Source organism: Punica granatum, chromosome 3 (genome assembly GCF_007655135.1).
Source record: "Punica granatum isolate Tunisia-2019 chromosome 3, ASM765513v2, whole genome shotgun sequence".
Classification (NCBI taxonomy): domain Eukaryota; kingdom Viridiplantae; phylum Streptophyta; class Magnoliopsida; order Myrtales; family Lythraceae; genus Punica; species Punica granatum.
This window is the reverse complement of record NC_045129.1, coordinates 175,036-190,778: the sequence shown is the minus strand read 5'-3', so window position 1 is coordinate 190,778 and position 15,743 is coordinate 175,036. Positions and strand designations below refer to the sequence as shown.

Below are 15,743 nucleotides of genomic sequence, written 5' to 3'. Positions count from 1 at the left end.
TTCATTTCATTAAGCTCAAACTGAATTTTCTATGCTAATGATAGAATTTAACTAAGATCTTCATAACGCACAAGAAGTTTGAATTGCAAATATCGAACATGATTTACAAAATTGAGATATTCCCAAGATTAATAAGAAAGAAATATATGAAGTTAGAATTTTTTATTCTTTTCAAAATTAGAATATTCCCAAGACTAATAAAAAAGAAATATATGAAGTTGGATTTTTTTTATTCTTTTCAACCTAAATTTATTCTTACTTACTGTAATTTTTATACTATCTTACAGATTGAAATTAAACTATCTTACAATATCCATTCCATTCTCTCCCAAAAATTTTGCAAACTTGGCTCTAATATCATATTTCGTCACCCAGGTAACATAGATATAAACAAAATGTGAAAAATTAGAAAATATGTATTAGAGCACCATTGAGAGTAAAATTCTTGATTAGGAGAGCTCGAATTGAATTAATCAGACTGATTGAACTTTCGAAAATTAAGATACACACCAAAAGAATATATATTACAGCACTGTTGAGGATAAAATTGCCCTCAACTTTCTTGATCTCTTTTCTATTTGAGAACACGTGTACATCTTTTTGTGCTCTGTCCCTCCTCTCAAAGTCTTTTATATATCTTCTATTAATGCATCCACGTTTCTCCCTTTTATCTCCCCCTTCTTATTTTAATTTCCCCTCAATTTTTTTCCTCTATTTTCCTCGCCCAGGAAATTCTATTTCCCCTACAAATAATAGAAAGGACATAATTTACATGCAAACGGTGCGTACATGTCATACCTTATGTAGATAAACGGAGCATGTAAAAATATCGTCCTATTTATCAAATGTAAATTAACAATTTTTTTGTTAACTCACACCCAATAGGATCGATTTAGTGGTTAAAGAGTGTGACTTTTCTGGGAAAGTTGTAGATTCGAGTCACTGCATAAACTATACGAGAGAATATTTCCTCTTGGGCTACCGTATGGCATGTGACCGGACTAACATATCTCGTGAGCTTGTAGGATATTCACGTGAATCATGAAATTAATTGAATGATACTCATACGCCCCCATTATAAATAAAAAAAAATTTAATTATGCTTTCGCATGGAGCGCTAGTCAATGTTCTAATTACCTTTAAAAAAGTAATAATTAGTGTATTTATTGACAATATTAATAGAATTTTAAAAAGACAAATAGATTTTATAAAGGGAAATTTGCCGAGAGAGAGACAAGGAAGAAAGAAAGGGCGAAAGAGAGGAGCGGGAGAACTGGGTTATTAAGAGGTCAAAGATAATGAGATTTATTAAATTGCCTTTTAATTTTCAATAATTAAATGATTCATGATTTTTTATTTTATTTTTTAATGGGCATTTCCAGCAATAAGATGTTACATCAACTAATTTCTTTCCCAATTTTTGGAATATGGATAGACTAGATCGCACACCATGCTATGTACGGTATTTACATTTTCTTTTGCATTATTATATACATTAATACAAATCTTCCAATAATATAATACTAGAGAGGAGCCGTGCTACGTACGGAACTAAATCAAATTCTTATTTGAAGATTATAACCGTGCTAAATTATTTTTAGAAAATGTATGTCTAAAGTATTTTTGATCTTTTTGCAACTATATCTAAAGTATATCTAAATTACTTTTAGAAAATGTATAGCTAAATTATTTTTATAAAATGTATATCTAAAGTACTTTTATTTTTATTTGAGTAGTTTTTAAAATTGATTTTTTGGCCAATTTTTAAATAGAGGCAAACCTAATTTCTTTAATTAAAAATTATTAGAAATGCGGCGTGCAAGAAGAGAGAGAAAGTGGAGAGATGAGAGAGGAGGATAATGAATAGTTATTTAATAGTCACAGATAATGTGTGAATTTACTGATAGAATCTCAATTTCTTTCATATTTAATGGCGCTATTTTGTAATGGATATCATCAGGAAGGAAAGTTACACAAACTAACTTCCTTCTCCCTTTTGTAATATTGATGTGGTAATTTTTTTCAAATGTACGCAGAGTTTCTCGAGAAAATTAAAAGTGATATTTTATTAAGGATTATGAATTGATAAATAATAAAGCAAAAGATGGAAACTCGGTGAATATTAGAGAGAAGAGAGGCAAAGAGGGAGAGAAAATGGGAAGCAGTAGTGAAGTAGAAATATATAAAATTACTAATTTAACCTTATCTTTCAACTGATTTAATAGCTATTAATTTGTTAAATTATTTTACCATGGATATTTTTGAAATTGAAAGTTAATTTATTATTTTTATTAACCAAAAAAATGAAACTTAGATAAGTTTCTCCTTTTTCTTTCTGTAATATATAGAATATATATATATATATAATGCCAATTTATAAAGTTTTGGACATTTATAGAGGTTTCAATCATTTTATACTCTTGCAACTCTACTTTATTTCATTTTATTTCAATAATTATGTATTATTAAGTTATAAAGTTTTGGACTTTTTAGGAAGAGTTCCAATCATTTTATGCTCTACTTTATTTCGTTTTATTTAATAATTTATTCTATTATACTATATAAATAAAGAAAGCAAGTTTCTCATTTACTATGTTGTGTCTTATTAGGCAAAAACCAAAATATAGATTTTATTTGATTTTAAAGTTTAATATGTTATTTTACTCTCTTACTCAATTTTTAATGAAAAAATTTTCATTTTTTTGTAAGGCATAAATTACAAAATGAATGAATTATATAATTCTAAAAAAAAAGGACAATGGAAATAGTCCGTCCAACCTTTATTAGTTCATTGAGATCGTACTCACTACTCTTTATGTATATTATTTTCACACTTTAATAGAAAATTTCTTCTTCTATGATTTATTTTTATCATTAATTTGGCTGTTAATTCTCAACTGATTTTTTATTTTATTTTGTTATTACTTATTACTAAACTTCCACTACTACAACCAATTAATTAATAAAGAGACTCCGAAGGAGAAGTCAAACATATTATTAGCACAGACCATTCGCACAAATACTGAACAGAACGATTTAAGAGAAAGTAAATCCTAAGACATCAAAAAAATACAAAATTATACTGTGCCTAAAAGAGGGTTAGACTTCAATCATCTGTTGCATTAAAATACACTAAGTATAATTAATAAGAAATCAGTAGTGACTATCTTGCGTTTAAGTACACCATCCAAATATATAAATTAATCAACCACTTCAATGCAAATATTTTATTATAATTTACAAAACAACACTTTCAAGAAAATTGGAGTGATTTTATCATTATTGAATTCTAATCTAATTAATAGCATTTTATTGTTTGGTCAGGTGGTGTTAAAAAAATAAGTGGGCAGACCACGTAAAACGTTTGTGTTGTCTCTTATACGTGCAGGGCATTTCATCAATTTTTATTATCAGTTAAAGCAATTCATTTGTCTCTTAATAGGATTAAGCTCTTCACATTAAACTGTACATAATTAATTATGTCAAACGAAGCAATCTATGTATACTAATATGTGAAAAAAGTTCATTAGTGAATTACCGAGATGAAAAAATATACATATATAATGTTGTACATGCGTTAATTCCAATATGATAATTTTTTTGGAGATAAATCCTATCTGATAAAGTTATAATATATTATTTCCCTCTCGAAAACTCTACTATTTAGTTGGTTTCTATATATTTTTCAACGTTAATTTTCGTACTCTCTTATTCTTTCAATGTAAATATGCTGACTACAATTTACGAGTTGCGATATACCTATGTAATATAGCATTGCACAACAAAGATTTATGTAGGCCAGAAGGAAATAATAGAAAAATATCAAAGTTTGAGCTAAAATTTTTGCGTTGAACTTTTTCTATATATATACATTTATCAAAAACTGTAATGTAAATACACGAACACCAATATACATATAACACAACCCATGCACGGGGCAATTCTCCTAGTATTATATTATATAGATATAGATGGATGGATAGCTATATCTGCAGACTAGAGAATAAAAAAAGTTTGAGAAGGCCCGGCCGGTCTCCGGCAAATACATCTTTGGGCCTTCCCTTTACGACGAGAACTGGACCGTTTGGTTCTGTGACGAGGAGTTACCGAGGGGAGGGAGGGGAGGACCTTATCCACTGCAGACACGTGCGCATCCACGTGGAAGAACCGGTTTTACGCGTGTCAGTTATTCATACATATATATATATATATTCATTCATACTGCTTGCTGCGGAAGTTCCATCGCTGTCGTCGGAAGGAGCTGGAAGGGGATCGATATATGGGATGGGGATGTTGATATCTGTTTGAGTTCAGTTACTTTTGTCTTCTTGTTAGCAAAGGCAAAGGAGGAAGAGGATCAGCACACGCATAGCTTAGCAGTCAGTCTAGAATCCCAGAGAGACAGAGAGAGAGAGAGAGAGAGAGAGATTGTGTTTGCATGAGTCTGATCCATCCATCAGGAGTCTTTTTGATTTCTTTTAAGAGTACTGTCTGAGATGATGAATGTGGTGGCCATTTGTCTGGTGGCGACCTCCCTCGCTGCCGCTGGGGTCTGGTCTCCCAGTCCCTCCCCTACCCCTCGGCCTCACACCCACCCGCCAGACATCAATAATGATGCAGTCATCGTCAAAGACGGTCACCGCACCATCGTTGTCGAGTACGACCAGGACGGCCACCCCAACACTAAGGTCTCCATCTCCCCCGACACTACTTCCCTCTCCGCTTCTAGTTCTAATAAGGAAGCCCGGGCCAGGGACAAAGATGACAACTTGGCACGGGAGGAAGAGGACTCCGACCAAAAATTGCACGAATCTGGTCATGGTCCTGGGTTTGCGGCCAAAGAGCTCATCTGCGACGCCTACGGGAAGTGCAAGCATGTGATCTCCAGCACCCTCGGGAAGGCCAGAGACGAGGCAGCAGCCACGGTTCATGAAATTGGGAGGGAGGCAGGTGAAGCGAAAGAATTCGTGTCCCGTGAAGCCCACGATGCCAAGGAACACACTAAGGAGAAGTTCGAGGGTGCCAGGGATGAGGCTAGAGAGGTTAAGGAATCTGTGGTTCAGAGAGCCCATGATGCCAAGGAGAGATTCGAGGGAGCTAAGGAAGGGGCAAAAGAATCCTTGTCTCAGGGAGCCCATTATGTCGAGGAACAATTAGATAGAGCCAAAAACGCTGCAAAGGAAGCGAAAGAAGATGCCAAGAAGACGATAGGTGAAACAGTTAGGAGCTTGTCCGAGGCCGCGGAGAAGGGGAGAAGAGCTAAAGAGACTGCCAAGGGCCGGGTGAAGGCAGGGCCCAGCAAAATCAAGGAGATGGGCTACAAGCTGTTGGCTTCACGGTCCCTGATGCCTACTTCTCTTATGGGTCTGGTCAACCTGCTGGGATTCGCAGTGGCTTATGGGATGTGCACTTGGGTCACATTCATCTCAAGCCGCGTGCTGGCGAAGACACTCCCCAGGCAGCAGTTTGCCCTGGTGCAGAGCAAGCTCTACCCAATTTACTTCAGAGCCATGGCTTATAGCATCGGAGGGTCTCTCTTGGGGCACATGTTCAGCCACCAGAGGCGGCTATTTTCGAGTAATCCGGAGATGCTGCAGAATTACAATCTCTTGGCCTCTCTCCTGATGGTCTGCTTCAATATGCTGTACTTGGAGCCAAGAGCCACCAAGGTTGGGAAGCGTAATTAACACCTACTGTGTACGAATATGAGATTAGCATGACTCTATTAATACATACGCTAGTGGTTGGTATTGTTACCGCTTAATTACATACTGTTTTCTGTAGGTAATGTTTGAGAGGATGAAGCTAGAGAAGGAAGAAGGCAGAGGAAGGGAATTCTTTGGCGAGGAGCTCAGAGTTGGAGTTGGAGTCGGAGTCGGAGGCAGGCAAACAAATGAGTCGAGCCCAGCTGGAGAAGCTCCTGCATCCACTGCACCTACCGCCGCAGGCACGGCAGTGGCCTCGCCAGTAGCAGACAGTGCGGAGGAGGCTGCTCTTAGGGCCAGGGTAGCTAAGTTGAACGAGAGGTTGAAGAGCCTTAACTCATACTCATCGCTGCTGAACATCTTGACCTTGATGGCCCTTTCTTGGCATCTAGTTTATCTAGGGCAAAGAGTGTCACCGACTTGTTGAACGCCCAGTAGCAGTTCGCCGTAATGTTTCAGAAAATATCTATCTTTTCGTTTATACTAGGCTTAATTGTCAAACTTGTTTTAGGCTACTGTATGTGTTAGGATCCTCCGCTCTGTAGGATGCATGCCACTCTCTCTTTTGAACGTAGCATCTTATAAATGTTCATGCAAAGTTTTGCTTTCTGGGTTGCCATTGTTGCTTTTTTCCACAAACCGGACAGAGTACTCGACACGAGTGAGAAGCTAATGGAGAGTGCATGCTGGTTGGGGAATATATGATCCGAAAGGAATTACAGGTTGTACCCCTCTCAGATCATTATTGAGCATATACGGGGAGAGGGCGATCCTACGAACCAAAGGTATTATCAAGAATGGTGGAATTGCACAGATGATGGTTCCTCCACGGAAAGGATATGGTTAAATTAAATGACATATATATATATATATATATATATATATATTCTCAGAATTAGGAATGGCAGCCTCCTTATAATGAGTCTTCTCATTCCTAAGAGGAACTGTAGCCACTAAAACTATATCTAGGGAAACGGATTACTCGGACTTGTAGGACACCAGTTTATATCTAGGGAGGAGTGGCCCAATATATGATGAAATGTTGGTCAATCCTAGGAGACTGACGGCAGGCTCGTGCAGGAGGAGGTGGTGGCGAGGTGCAGCTGAGCTGCCGCCGCAGGTAGCAGTACCCGCTGCTGTGGTGCCTCCGTCTAATTTACTCTCTCTTAGTGCATCTACAGTTCTTCTGAAGCTCAGATAGCTCCTGCAATTTTTCATACTGGACCGGTCATAGAAACCCCACATGGCATGCTCCTATTACTTTGTAGTGAGTGGAAGTCTCACCAATGGTAAGGTAAATAAGCAATTCTACTCCAAAAAGAAGCAAAGGCAAACTGAACAAATTAACTACTGGGAATCAGAACAACAGGGTGCAGGACAAGTATCAAACCGACCAGACATACCTGAATCTGCTTCTGAAGAAACTTGACATATTCCACTGCCTCGTCCAACATATCCGCAGTATTTGTTTGCTGTGAGCGCCGACCACTAAGTGAGCATTGAATTTTCAAGCTTGTCTAGGGAGGGAACAGAGCTAATGGAGAGACCATAAAAAATATTCTAGACATCTTCCTCAAAATCCTTTATTTTGCCTTCTATTTAGATATTAACGATCCACTTGGGACTTCTCTGAAACAATTACGCAAGTCTCCTTCAAAGAACATATATATCGCATAAACCTCAGAATGAACCCAAGGCAAAGCATCCAAACCATATTTAGGGATACGGTCAATATAGTACTTTCGCCCCAACACTCCTGTTGGCAAGCTCAGTAAGGTGGCTACCCAAGTGTACACATCCAGCTATACGCATCCGAATTTCTCACTTAAATCGTAATATTCCCCATAAGCTAGTAACTCTACAGATATTTTCACAAAATAGTCACTTCAAATTATTCGGCAACCTTGCGTACTTATTCTAAAGGACCACGTGAGGACACCACAAACCGCAACAACCACAACTGCGAACATGGAACAGCAAAAATCCATCAATATAATACCGGAACATGTGTAGAAGCCAAAGGGGGATGCTTGACACAACCAACCCATCTTGCTCTCCTTACTAAAGATCACCCAGACCATCATACTACATTAACTCTTTTAAATATACTTTATACTTGATAAAAGCATTTGTGCCACAGAGCCGATGGAAGACGGAGAGCACCATAATGAATTCAAAAGTACTTTGAGGCCAACAAAGCTGACAGATCAATACTAGAACGATCCTTCGAAAGTACTCTAAAAGCAAGTTGTTCAGCAGGATTTAATTAATGCAACTTTGGTTATCTGAAAAGAAAAAGAAGAAGAAGAAGAGGAAAAAAAGGAAAGAAAGAAGGCTAGCAGGTGTAAAGGGATACAAACAAATAAAATATATAACAAAGGAGAGAAACTTGTCCTGCTTGGCTGTTCAAACATACAACCCAATGGATGAAGAGGAAAGGGATGAAGCAGCGAACCTTATCCATGTTGGGCACGAGTTCTTGGAGCTTCCTTATCCGGTCACTTATTCGAGTTCTCCTCACCTATAACCGAGACAACATGGTCAACTACGAATACAACTGATCAGAACATTAACGAACTTCACTTGGGCACGAAGGGTAGGAGGGACAAAATCCTACTTGGGACCAAATCAAAATATCAGAAAAGAAAATAAGGCAACAACTGGTCAAGACAGACAAAAAAGATCTCTACTCACTCACCCTCTCAGCAATGCTTCGAGGATGAGTAGCACATCCACGCTTCGCCCGCACTCTGAAAGAAACCGAATCTTCAAGCAGCTTCTCCATACATGCTGCATCTACTCCTCCTCCTCCTCCTCCGCCTCGTGTCTGACCACCGTCCTGTTGCTCCGTTGTCTTCAATCCAATAAATGCAAAGCCAGAGGACATTTAATTTCAGAAACTACTACATATCCAAAAAAAAAAAAAGATGCGAACTTCAGCATGATATTGGAACTGTTCTGCTCTTAACAGGAATCCGATGAGGGAATTACTTACCAGATTGTGAGGATTGTAATCTCCAGAAAGCTGCTGCGCGGACTGGAGCCCCCGGCCACGCTTCCCGCTCGGGGAGACGCCCATGTCAGGCGACACAAAATCGATATCCCCGGGAACCCCGTAATTGGAGAAGTAAACGTCAGACTCGTCCATGCTGGAGCTACCGAGAAAATCGGCGGGAGAGCTGTTCTGCCGGAGGAAATGGCCGGAAGCAGCACCCGCGCCGTAGGAAGGAGAAGCAGCAGAGAGATCGGAGGAGGTTCGGGAAGGGATGGTGGGAGGAGGCGGGTTGACGGCGCCGGCCAGAAGCTGAGTGAAGAAGTGGTTCTGCTTGAGTGGGTCCTCTTCTTCGTCCTCGAGGAGTGCTTCTAGCCACGGCGCGGGAGCTGAATGGAACCGGGCCAGCCCGGAACGGGCTGGTTCACCGCCGCCTGAAGGAGGCGCTTGCATCTCTCTGTGTGGTTGCTTCAGAAACTTATCCCCCGCTGTTGCCGATGGCGAGCTCGACTCAACTCAACGCGACTCAACTGATGGGATGATGGATGTCTTCTGGTGGGACTGAGCTCACCAAAATCCCCATTTTCTATATTTTTATTTTATTTTATCTAAGACTATCTATATCTTTAGATACTATCTATTAATTTATATATATATATATATATTATAATGAACTACCTTTAGCAATTAAATAAGGTCATCTTTTTTTTTTAATACCATGTTATTCAGAAGCCTAACGAGTTCGATCAATCCAGTTCAAATCGGATCGGTCCATTAAGGGAGTACAACTTTTCTAGCATGAATTTTATCTATTCACAATATTCGAAATCGAGACACTGCTTAAGATGAGCAAATATCGAACCTCTTGAACCAATCTATGTCGATTAAGGTCATATTTAACAGGACTAAAATAGTGAATCCATATCCATATATAAACATATATTAAAACTAATTACAAATATATTAATGCCCCTAATATATCTATCTATATCTATATATATACATAATGTTGTATCCCCATAATAAATAGGATTAGAAAAGTTATAAGGTCATAAACGTAAATCTCTAAATAAATAATTATAAATATATATATATATAATTAAGACTAAATTAGTGAAAACATATAATCATTAAATACTTAATAATTTTATTATATAAGTACATTCTTAATTTAAAATATACAAACTCAAAATTTATTTATAAAAAGTAATTTTATATATAGTGTAAGGTCATAAAGGTAAATGTTTAAATAAATAATTATAAATATATAAACAATTAAGACTAAATAAGTAAATGTATATAAATCATTAAATACTTAATATTTTTATTATACAAGCACCTCCTTGATTTAAAGTATATAATCTCAAAATTTATTTATAAAAAATACAATTTATTAAAATAAATATCTATAAAAAATCTTTTGACATAATTAGTAACTAAAAGAAAATTTTATTATATGCAATAAATATGTTTAAATATTAAACACTTTTAAAATAGTAATGGATAAATCTATTTAAAAATTAGGGCAAATTACAAAAAAAAAACTCAAATTTTGTAAAAAGTCTCAGTTTTGTCCTAAATTTTGTTTTGTAACAAAAAAACCATAAATTTTCTAAAATGTCTCAAAAATGACATCCGTTATAACTTCCGTCAATTTTTGCTGCTGATGGTGGATCCCTTTAACAGTCCACGTAGGTCACACGTAGGCAAAAATTGACGGAAGTTATAACAGATGTCATTATTGAGACATTTTAGAAAATTTATGGTTTTTTCTGTTACAAAACAAAATTTAGGACAAAATTGAGACATTTTACAAAACTTGGGTTTTTTTTTGTAATTTACCCTAAAAATTATTAAAAATACATTATTTGCACTTTTCTTATAAAATACATGGAGGCCATCTATTACAATTTTTTAGAATTTGATATTTAAGAAAATTTAATATGTTTTCTAAATAATATCATTTTCTTCATCCATACTTGGTTTTATAATTTATTTCCAATTATTATGAATTTGTTATTATATGCACTAATAATTGAATGCTTTCAATATAAGAATATATATAACTTAATGAAAATTTCAATTATGATGTCAAAATTTTAAAAATCAATCTAAAAATAATCACTCTAAATAATAATTCATACATCGCACAGGCAAAAAAGCTAGTATATATAAACTTCATAGAAAGACAATAAATAGGGTTAGAAAAATAAAAATAAAAATAATATAGGGTTAGATGAATCATGCATGAGAAAACTCCCTATTATGCCTCATGCACAACCTGTTTGGCCGGACTGACCTATTACGTGGACTTGTAGGGTGCTTACGTCGACCATGGGAATTATGGGCGAAGCCCGGAACCCCTCATTATAAAAAAAAGTAAAAAATAAATATATGAAAATGAAGAAAATATTCAAAGTAGTATTAAATAAAAATTCAAATCACTATTGTCATTTCAACAATAAATAAATATTCATAGTTTAAGAAAAATTAAGAAAAATTATATAATATATATATGGGTAAATTGCACCGGTGGTTCAAAACGTTTCATGAATGTTTCAAGTTGGTCCAAAATATTTTTTTGGTAACTTGTTGGTACAAAAAGTTTCAAAACCGTTTCAATATAGTACATTTCGTCAATTTCCCTTGATACCGTTAACATTTTGCTGACTTGACGCATCCTATGTGTCACTTTTGACACGTGGAACCAATCACAATGCGCCACATCATTTAAGAGAAAATAAAATTTGAAAAAATCCAATAAAAATACAAAAAAAAATACAAAAAATAGTAAAAATTTAGAAAAAAAAATTTAATTATTTCTAAAATTATTTTTATTATTTTTATTATTTTAAATGTTTTTAAAAATAATTTTAAATGTTTTTAAAAATAATTTTAAATGTTTTTAATAATAATTTAAAATTTAAAATAATAATAAAAAATAATTTTTTTTTCTAAATTTTACTTATTATTTTTTTTTTGTATTTTTATTAGACTTTTTCAAATTTTATTTTCTCTTAAATGACGTGGCGCACCGTGATTGGTTCTACGTGTCAAAAGTGACACATATGACTCGCCACGTCAGCAAAATGTTAACGGTGTCAGGGGAATTTAACGGAATGTATTATATTGAAACTGTTTTGAAACTTTTTGTACCAACAAGTTACCAAAAAATATTTTGGACCAACTTAAAACATTAATGAAATATTTTGGACCACCGGTGCAATTTACCCACATATATATATATATATATATAAACTTGATAACAAGACAATAAATGGGATTAGAAAAGTAAATGTGTAAATATAGTAGGGTTAAAAAGGTCAATGCTTTAATAAATACTATTTGTAAGGAAAATATATATTTTATATTTTATAATGCATTAAATACAAAACTTCCATAAAATTGTGAAAGAAATCAATATATGAAAATGAAGAATATTTTCAAAGTAGTACCAAAGAAAAATTTAAATCACCATGGTATTTTCAACAATAAATAAATATTCCTAGTTTTAGGAAAGTTAAGAAAATTTATAATCATATAAATTTAAGCTTCATTAATTACATTTTTAATAGGATAGCAAAACTTATAAGAGTTCAATTATGTAATGTCTCATGGAAGTATATGAGTAAAAGTAGCACAATAAATGGTGAAACTTTTCATATATATACATGCATCAATATATATATTTAAGTCCCTCTTACTAAATAAAGGTAGTACGGAAAATCAAATAAATTAAAACATAATATAACAGAGTATATGTATGCCGTTAATATAAATTTTTATGGAAAGATATATATTTCATATATATGGGAGAAAAAGTTGTGGTCAATAAATTAAATTGTTACTTTAATTACTATAATATTATAAATTATCAATTTAATTTTTCAACACTAATAAAATGGTTATGAATCATAAATTCTACTTACTTTTTTGCATTAAATGGTCTCGTAATATTTTTATTTTATCATCAATGTAAATTCAATATCAATTTCACCACCAATGCCATTAATTATTAATAAAAGAAATCATAAATTTAGTAATAATTAAGAGAAATGGTATTGTTATGACTATTAAATTTTGAATTATTTTATCCAGCAAAAAATTTCGAATTATTTTTTTCACCCAAAAAAATTGAATTATTTTAGTTGCATAGGTATCTATATATACATATTACATATATATATATATTGATTTTGGAGCTTATATGCTCGTGGTGAGGTTATTTTGCTAATATTGATAAAAGCTCTTAATTTGAATATTCCGGTCTATTGGGCAAGGTATTTACAAGGTAGGCTAACTGATTTCTTCTAATTAATTTATAATTCTAATTTAACTCTTCTTTTTTCAAGTATAGTAATCAGCATAATTCTATTAGAGCCTACAAAAAATAGCGAACATTATCAAGTACATCATGAATCAAGATTTGAAGCAACCAAGTGAATCGTGTTCTTTTTATTTATATACCCATGCATTGTACGGGTCTAAAAACCTAGTATATATATAAAATTGTATCTCATGCAATAAATAAAGTTAAAGAAATAAATTCAAGATTATATAGAGTTACAAATGTAAATATCTAAATAAAATTTATAATTGAAATATCATTTAAAGGAAAAAGAAGTAAAATTCTCGCATTAAATACATTTAAATAGTAAAATAATTAAAAACTATTTATTAATTATTTATAGCCATTGTTAGGAAAGAAGTATCATATATTTACTTATAATAATGAATTTATAAAAATTTCTATAATTTTTTTCTATTCAACTTTTTATGATATCAAAATATCATTCACTTTTTTATGTCTAAATAATAACTAATATAACTTATATTTAATATATTTGCCGCAAATAGGAAAATAATTGAATATACACATAAATATATTCACTCCAATCTACCCAACAATATATATTCACTCCAACCTACCCAACAATATATATTCACTCCAATCTAAAAGTAAATGTTTACTAATATAGAGTTTCAAAGGTCAATATCTAAATAAAATTTATTTTTGTATCTAATTTAGAGTAAATTTAACTTATAAAAATGGAAATTAGAAAAGAAACTTTATTTGAATTATTTGCTTTATTTTTTTAGTGAAATTATTGAAAAGAATATGCTACAAAACGAAATTAAAATTTATGGTATGTAAAATTTAGTTTAAAAATATCAAAGTTAGAAAAGTCACTTTTTTGCATTAATTTTCCTTATTTTTATAGTGGATTTTTTAAAAAAAGAATATGTATTAAAAAATTTAACGTCTATACTATGTAATTTTTGGATATTGTTAACAGTCACTCTATAATAATAGGATCAATTTGATAAATCTATTATAATATACTTTACAAAGGAAAAAAGAATTCTATAAATTAAGAGTAAAATACATCCAATCCATTAAATTTAGTTCAAAACAAAGAAAAGTAAAATGAAAAATTTTACTTGAATTTATTTACTTTACTATTATAGTAGATTTTTATAAAAGAAAATGAATCTATAATATGTAAGCTTCTTTTCAGTGGACATAATAAGTAAGCTTTGTATTTTTATAACAGTTTAGTATACAACATAACGTCTAATCTTTACGGCATTTAATTTGTCCTCATTCAAGGAGGACAATAGAAACAGTTTTTCAAATCAATCTGCTATAAATTGATTTATAATAAAATTAATCGTTATAATTAAACACATATATATATATATATAAGCAGATTTAGAGAAGCCCAAATTTCAAGTAGGTAAATCGTGATAATTCATATTTTTTCATATTCAATTTCCGCAATAATGGTACGTATTACTTTCTCATTACTGATTTTTTTTTTCTCCTTTTGCTTTTACTTTGGTGTTAGTTGGGTGCGGAGTTAACTAAAAAACAAGAAGAATGAAGACTTCTCATATTAGAGCATGTACTATCCTTCTATTAAATAATTTCACTGTATGCAAGTAAAAATATTATCCTATGTTATTCTTTAAGTGTATTTATTCTTCGACAGATTCTTTCATGCAATTATCTTTTAGCTAATAAGGAGGATGGAGCCTAACTTAATATAGTTTATGTTATTTATAATTTGAATATGTTTTAGCATATATGTACTTTCAATTGATTCTTAACTTTCTTGAGATTTTGATAACTAAATAGATCACCAATCTTTATAAAATAAGAGGAATCAGAGTAAATTTCACCGCACAAGACAATATTTTGAAAATTTTCACCACATAACACATTCATCAAATTGTACGATATTTTGAAATCTTTTCATGGCATAGTACGACGTCAATTGTCCGTCAATTCCTTAACGGAAAGCTGACTTGGTCGATGTTGTGGGCCCACCTTGCATAGCTGGACTTTTCGTGGACCCTGAAACATTTCACACTATAGCACGAAACTTTAAAAGTTTTCACAATGTAGCATATATAGTATTAATTTTTCACAATATAGTATGAAACTTTAGAAATTTTCACAATGTAGCACATATAATATTAAGGGTGGGCCCACAATGTAGGCCACGTCAGCTCTCCCTTAAGGAATTGACGGAAAATTGATGTCCTATTATGTCATAAAAAATTTCAAAATATTGAGCAATTTGGTGAAATTAATATAAAATGCATTATGTGGTGAAAATTTCAAAATATCGCGTTGTACGGTGAAATTAACCATTTATTTATCTTTTCTTCTATTTAATAATTATACAATTACATTCTAGGTAAGTCTTATATTTATATATATACACATAGCCCTCCAATCTATATAATGTAAAAATGTTATAATAGAGATAAATCAAGTAGTAAAATCTGAAGAATGTTATATAATACTTGACTTTTAACTTTTTTTAGCTAAATGTATATTCTGAAGGACATATAATCATGTATTTTTTTCATGTATTTACATGAAAAGTAAAAATATAAAATAATTTTCAATATTTAATCCTAAAAAATAAATTTTATTTAATCAATCCGTGCAAAATATGGACAAACAACTAGTGCTATCATAATTTTAAAAGTAATCTTTATCTTAATCGATCACATATATCGTAGCAAAAGGAATT

At 32.6% G+C, this 15,743-nt stretch overlaps 2 protein-coding genes across 5 annotated transcripts; one reads left to right on the top strand and one right to left on the bottom strand.

The window, feature by feature from the left end:
* Positions 1-4,243: 4,243 nt before the first annotated feature.
* LOC116200251 lies at positions 4,244-6,320 on the top strand. The gene is made up of 2 exons (XM_031531069.1): positions 4,244-5,669; positions 5,785-6,320. Exons 1-2 carry the CDS (start codon positions 4,497-4,499, stop codon positions 6,130-6,132), a joined length of 1,521 nt encoding a protein of 506 aa, XP_031386929.1. The 5' UTR covers positions 4,244-4,496; the 3' UTR covers positions 6,133-6,320.
* A 155-nt stretch (positions 6,321-6,475) lies between these two features.
* Positions 6,476-9,293, bottom strand: LOC116200252 (transcription factor bHLH80-like). 4 transcript variants are annotated; one of them, XM_031531070.1, is made up of 5 exons: positions 8,701-9,292; positions 8,404-8,559; positions 8,161-8,226; positions 7,109-7,177; positions 6,476-6,924 (listed from the first exon to the last, which is right to left on the bottom strand). In XM_031531070.1, exons 1-5 carry the CDS (start codon positions 9,148-9,150, stop codon positions 6,862-6,864), a joined length of 804 nt encoding a protein of 267 aa, XP_031386930.1. In that variant the 5' UTR covers positions 9,151-9,292; the 3' UTR covers positions 6,476-6,861. The 4 variants fall into 4 exon arrangements, with proteins under 4 accessions (XP_031386930.1, XP_031386932.1, XP_031386933.1 ...); XM_031531072.1 differs by having other exon boundaries at positions 6,476-6,909; positions 8,701-9,289; XM_031531073.1 differs by lacking the exons at positions 6,476-6,924; positions 7,109-7,177 and adding an exon at positions 7,275-7,665.
* Between the last annotated feature and the right edge of the window lie 6,450 nt (positions 9,294-15,743).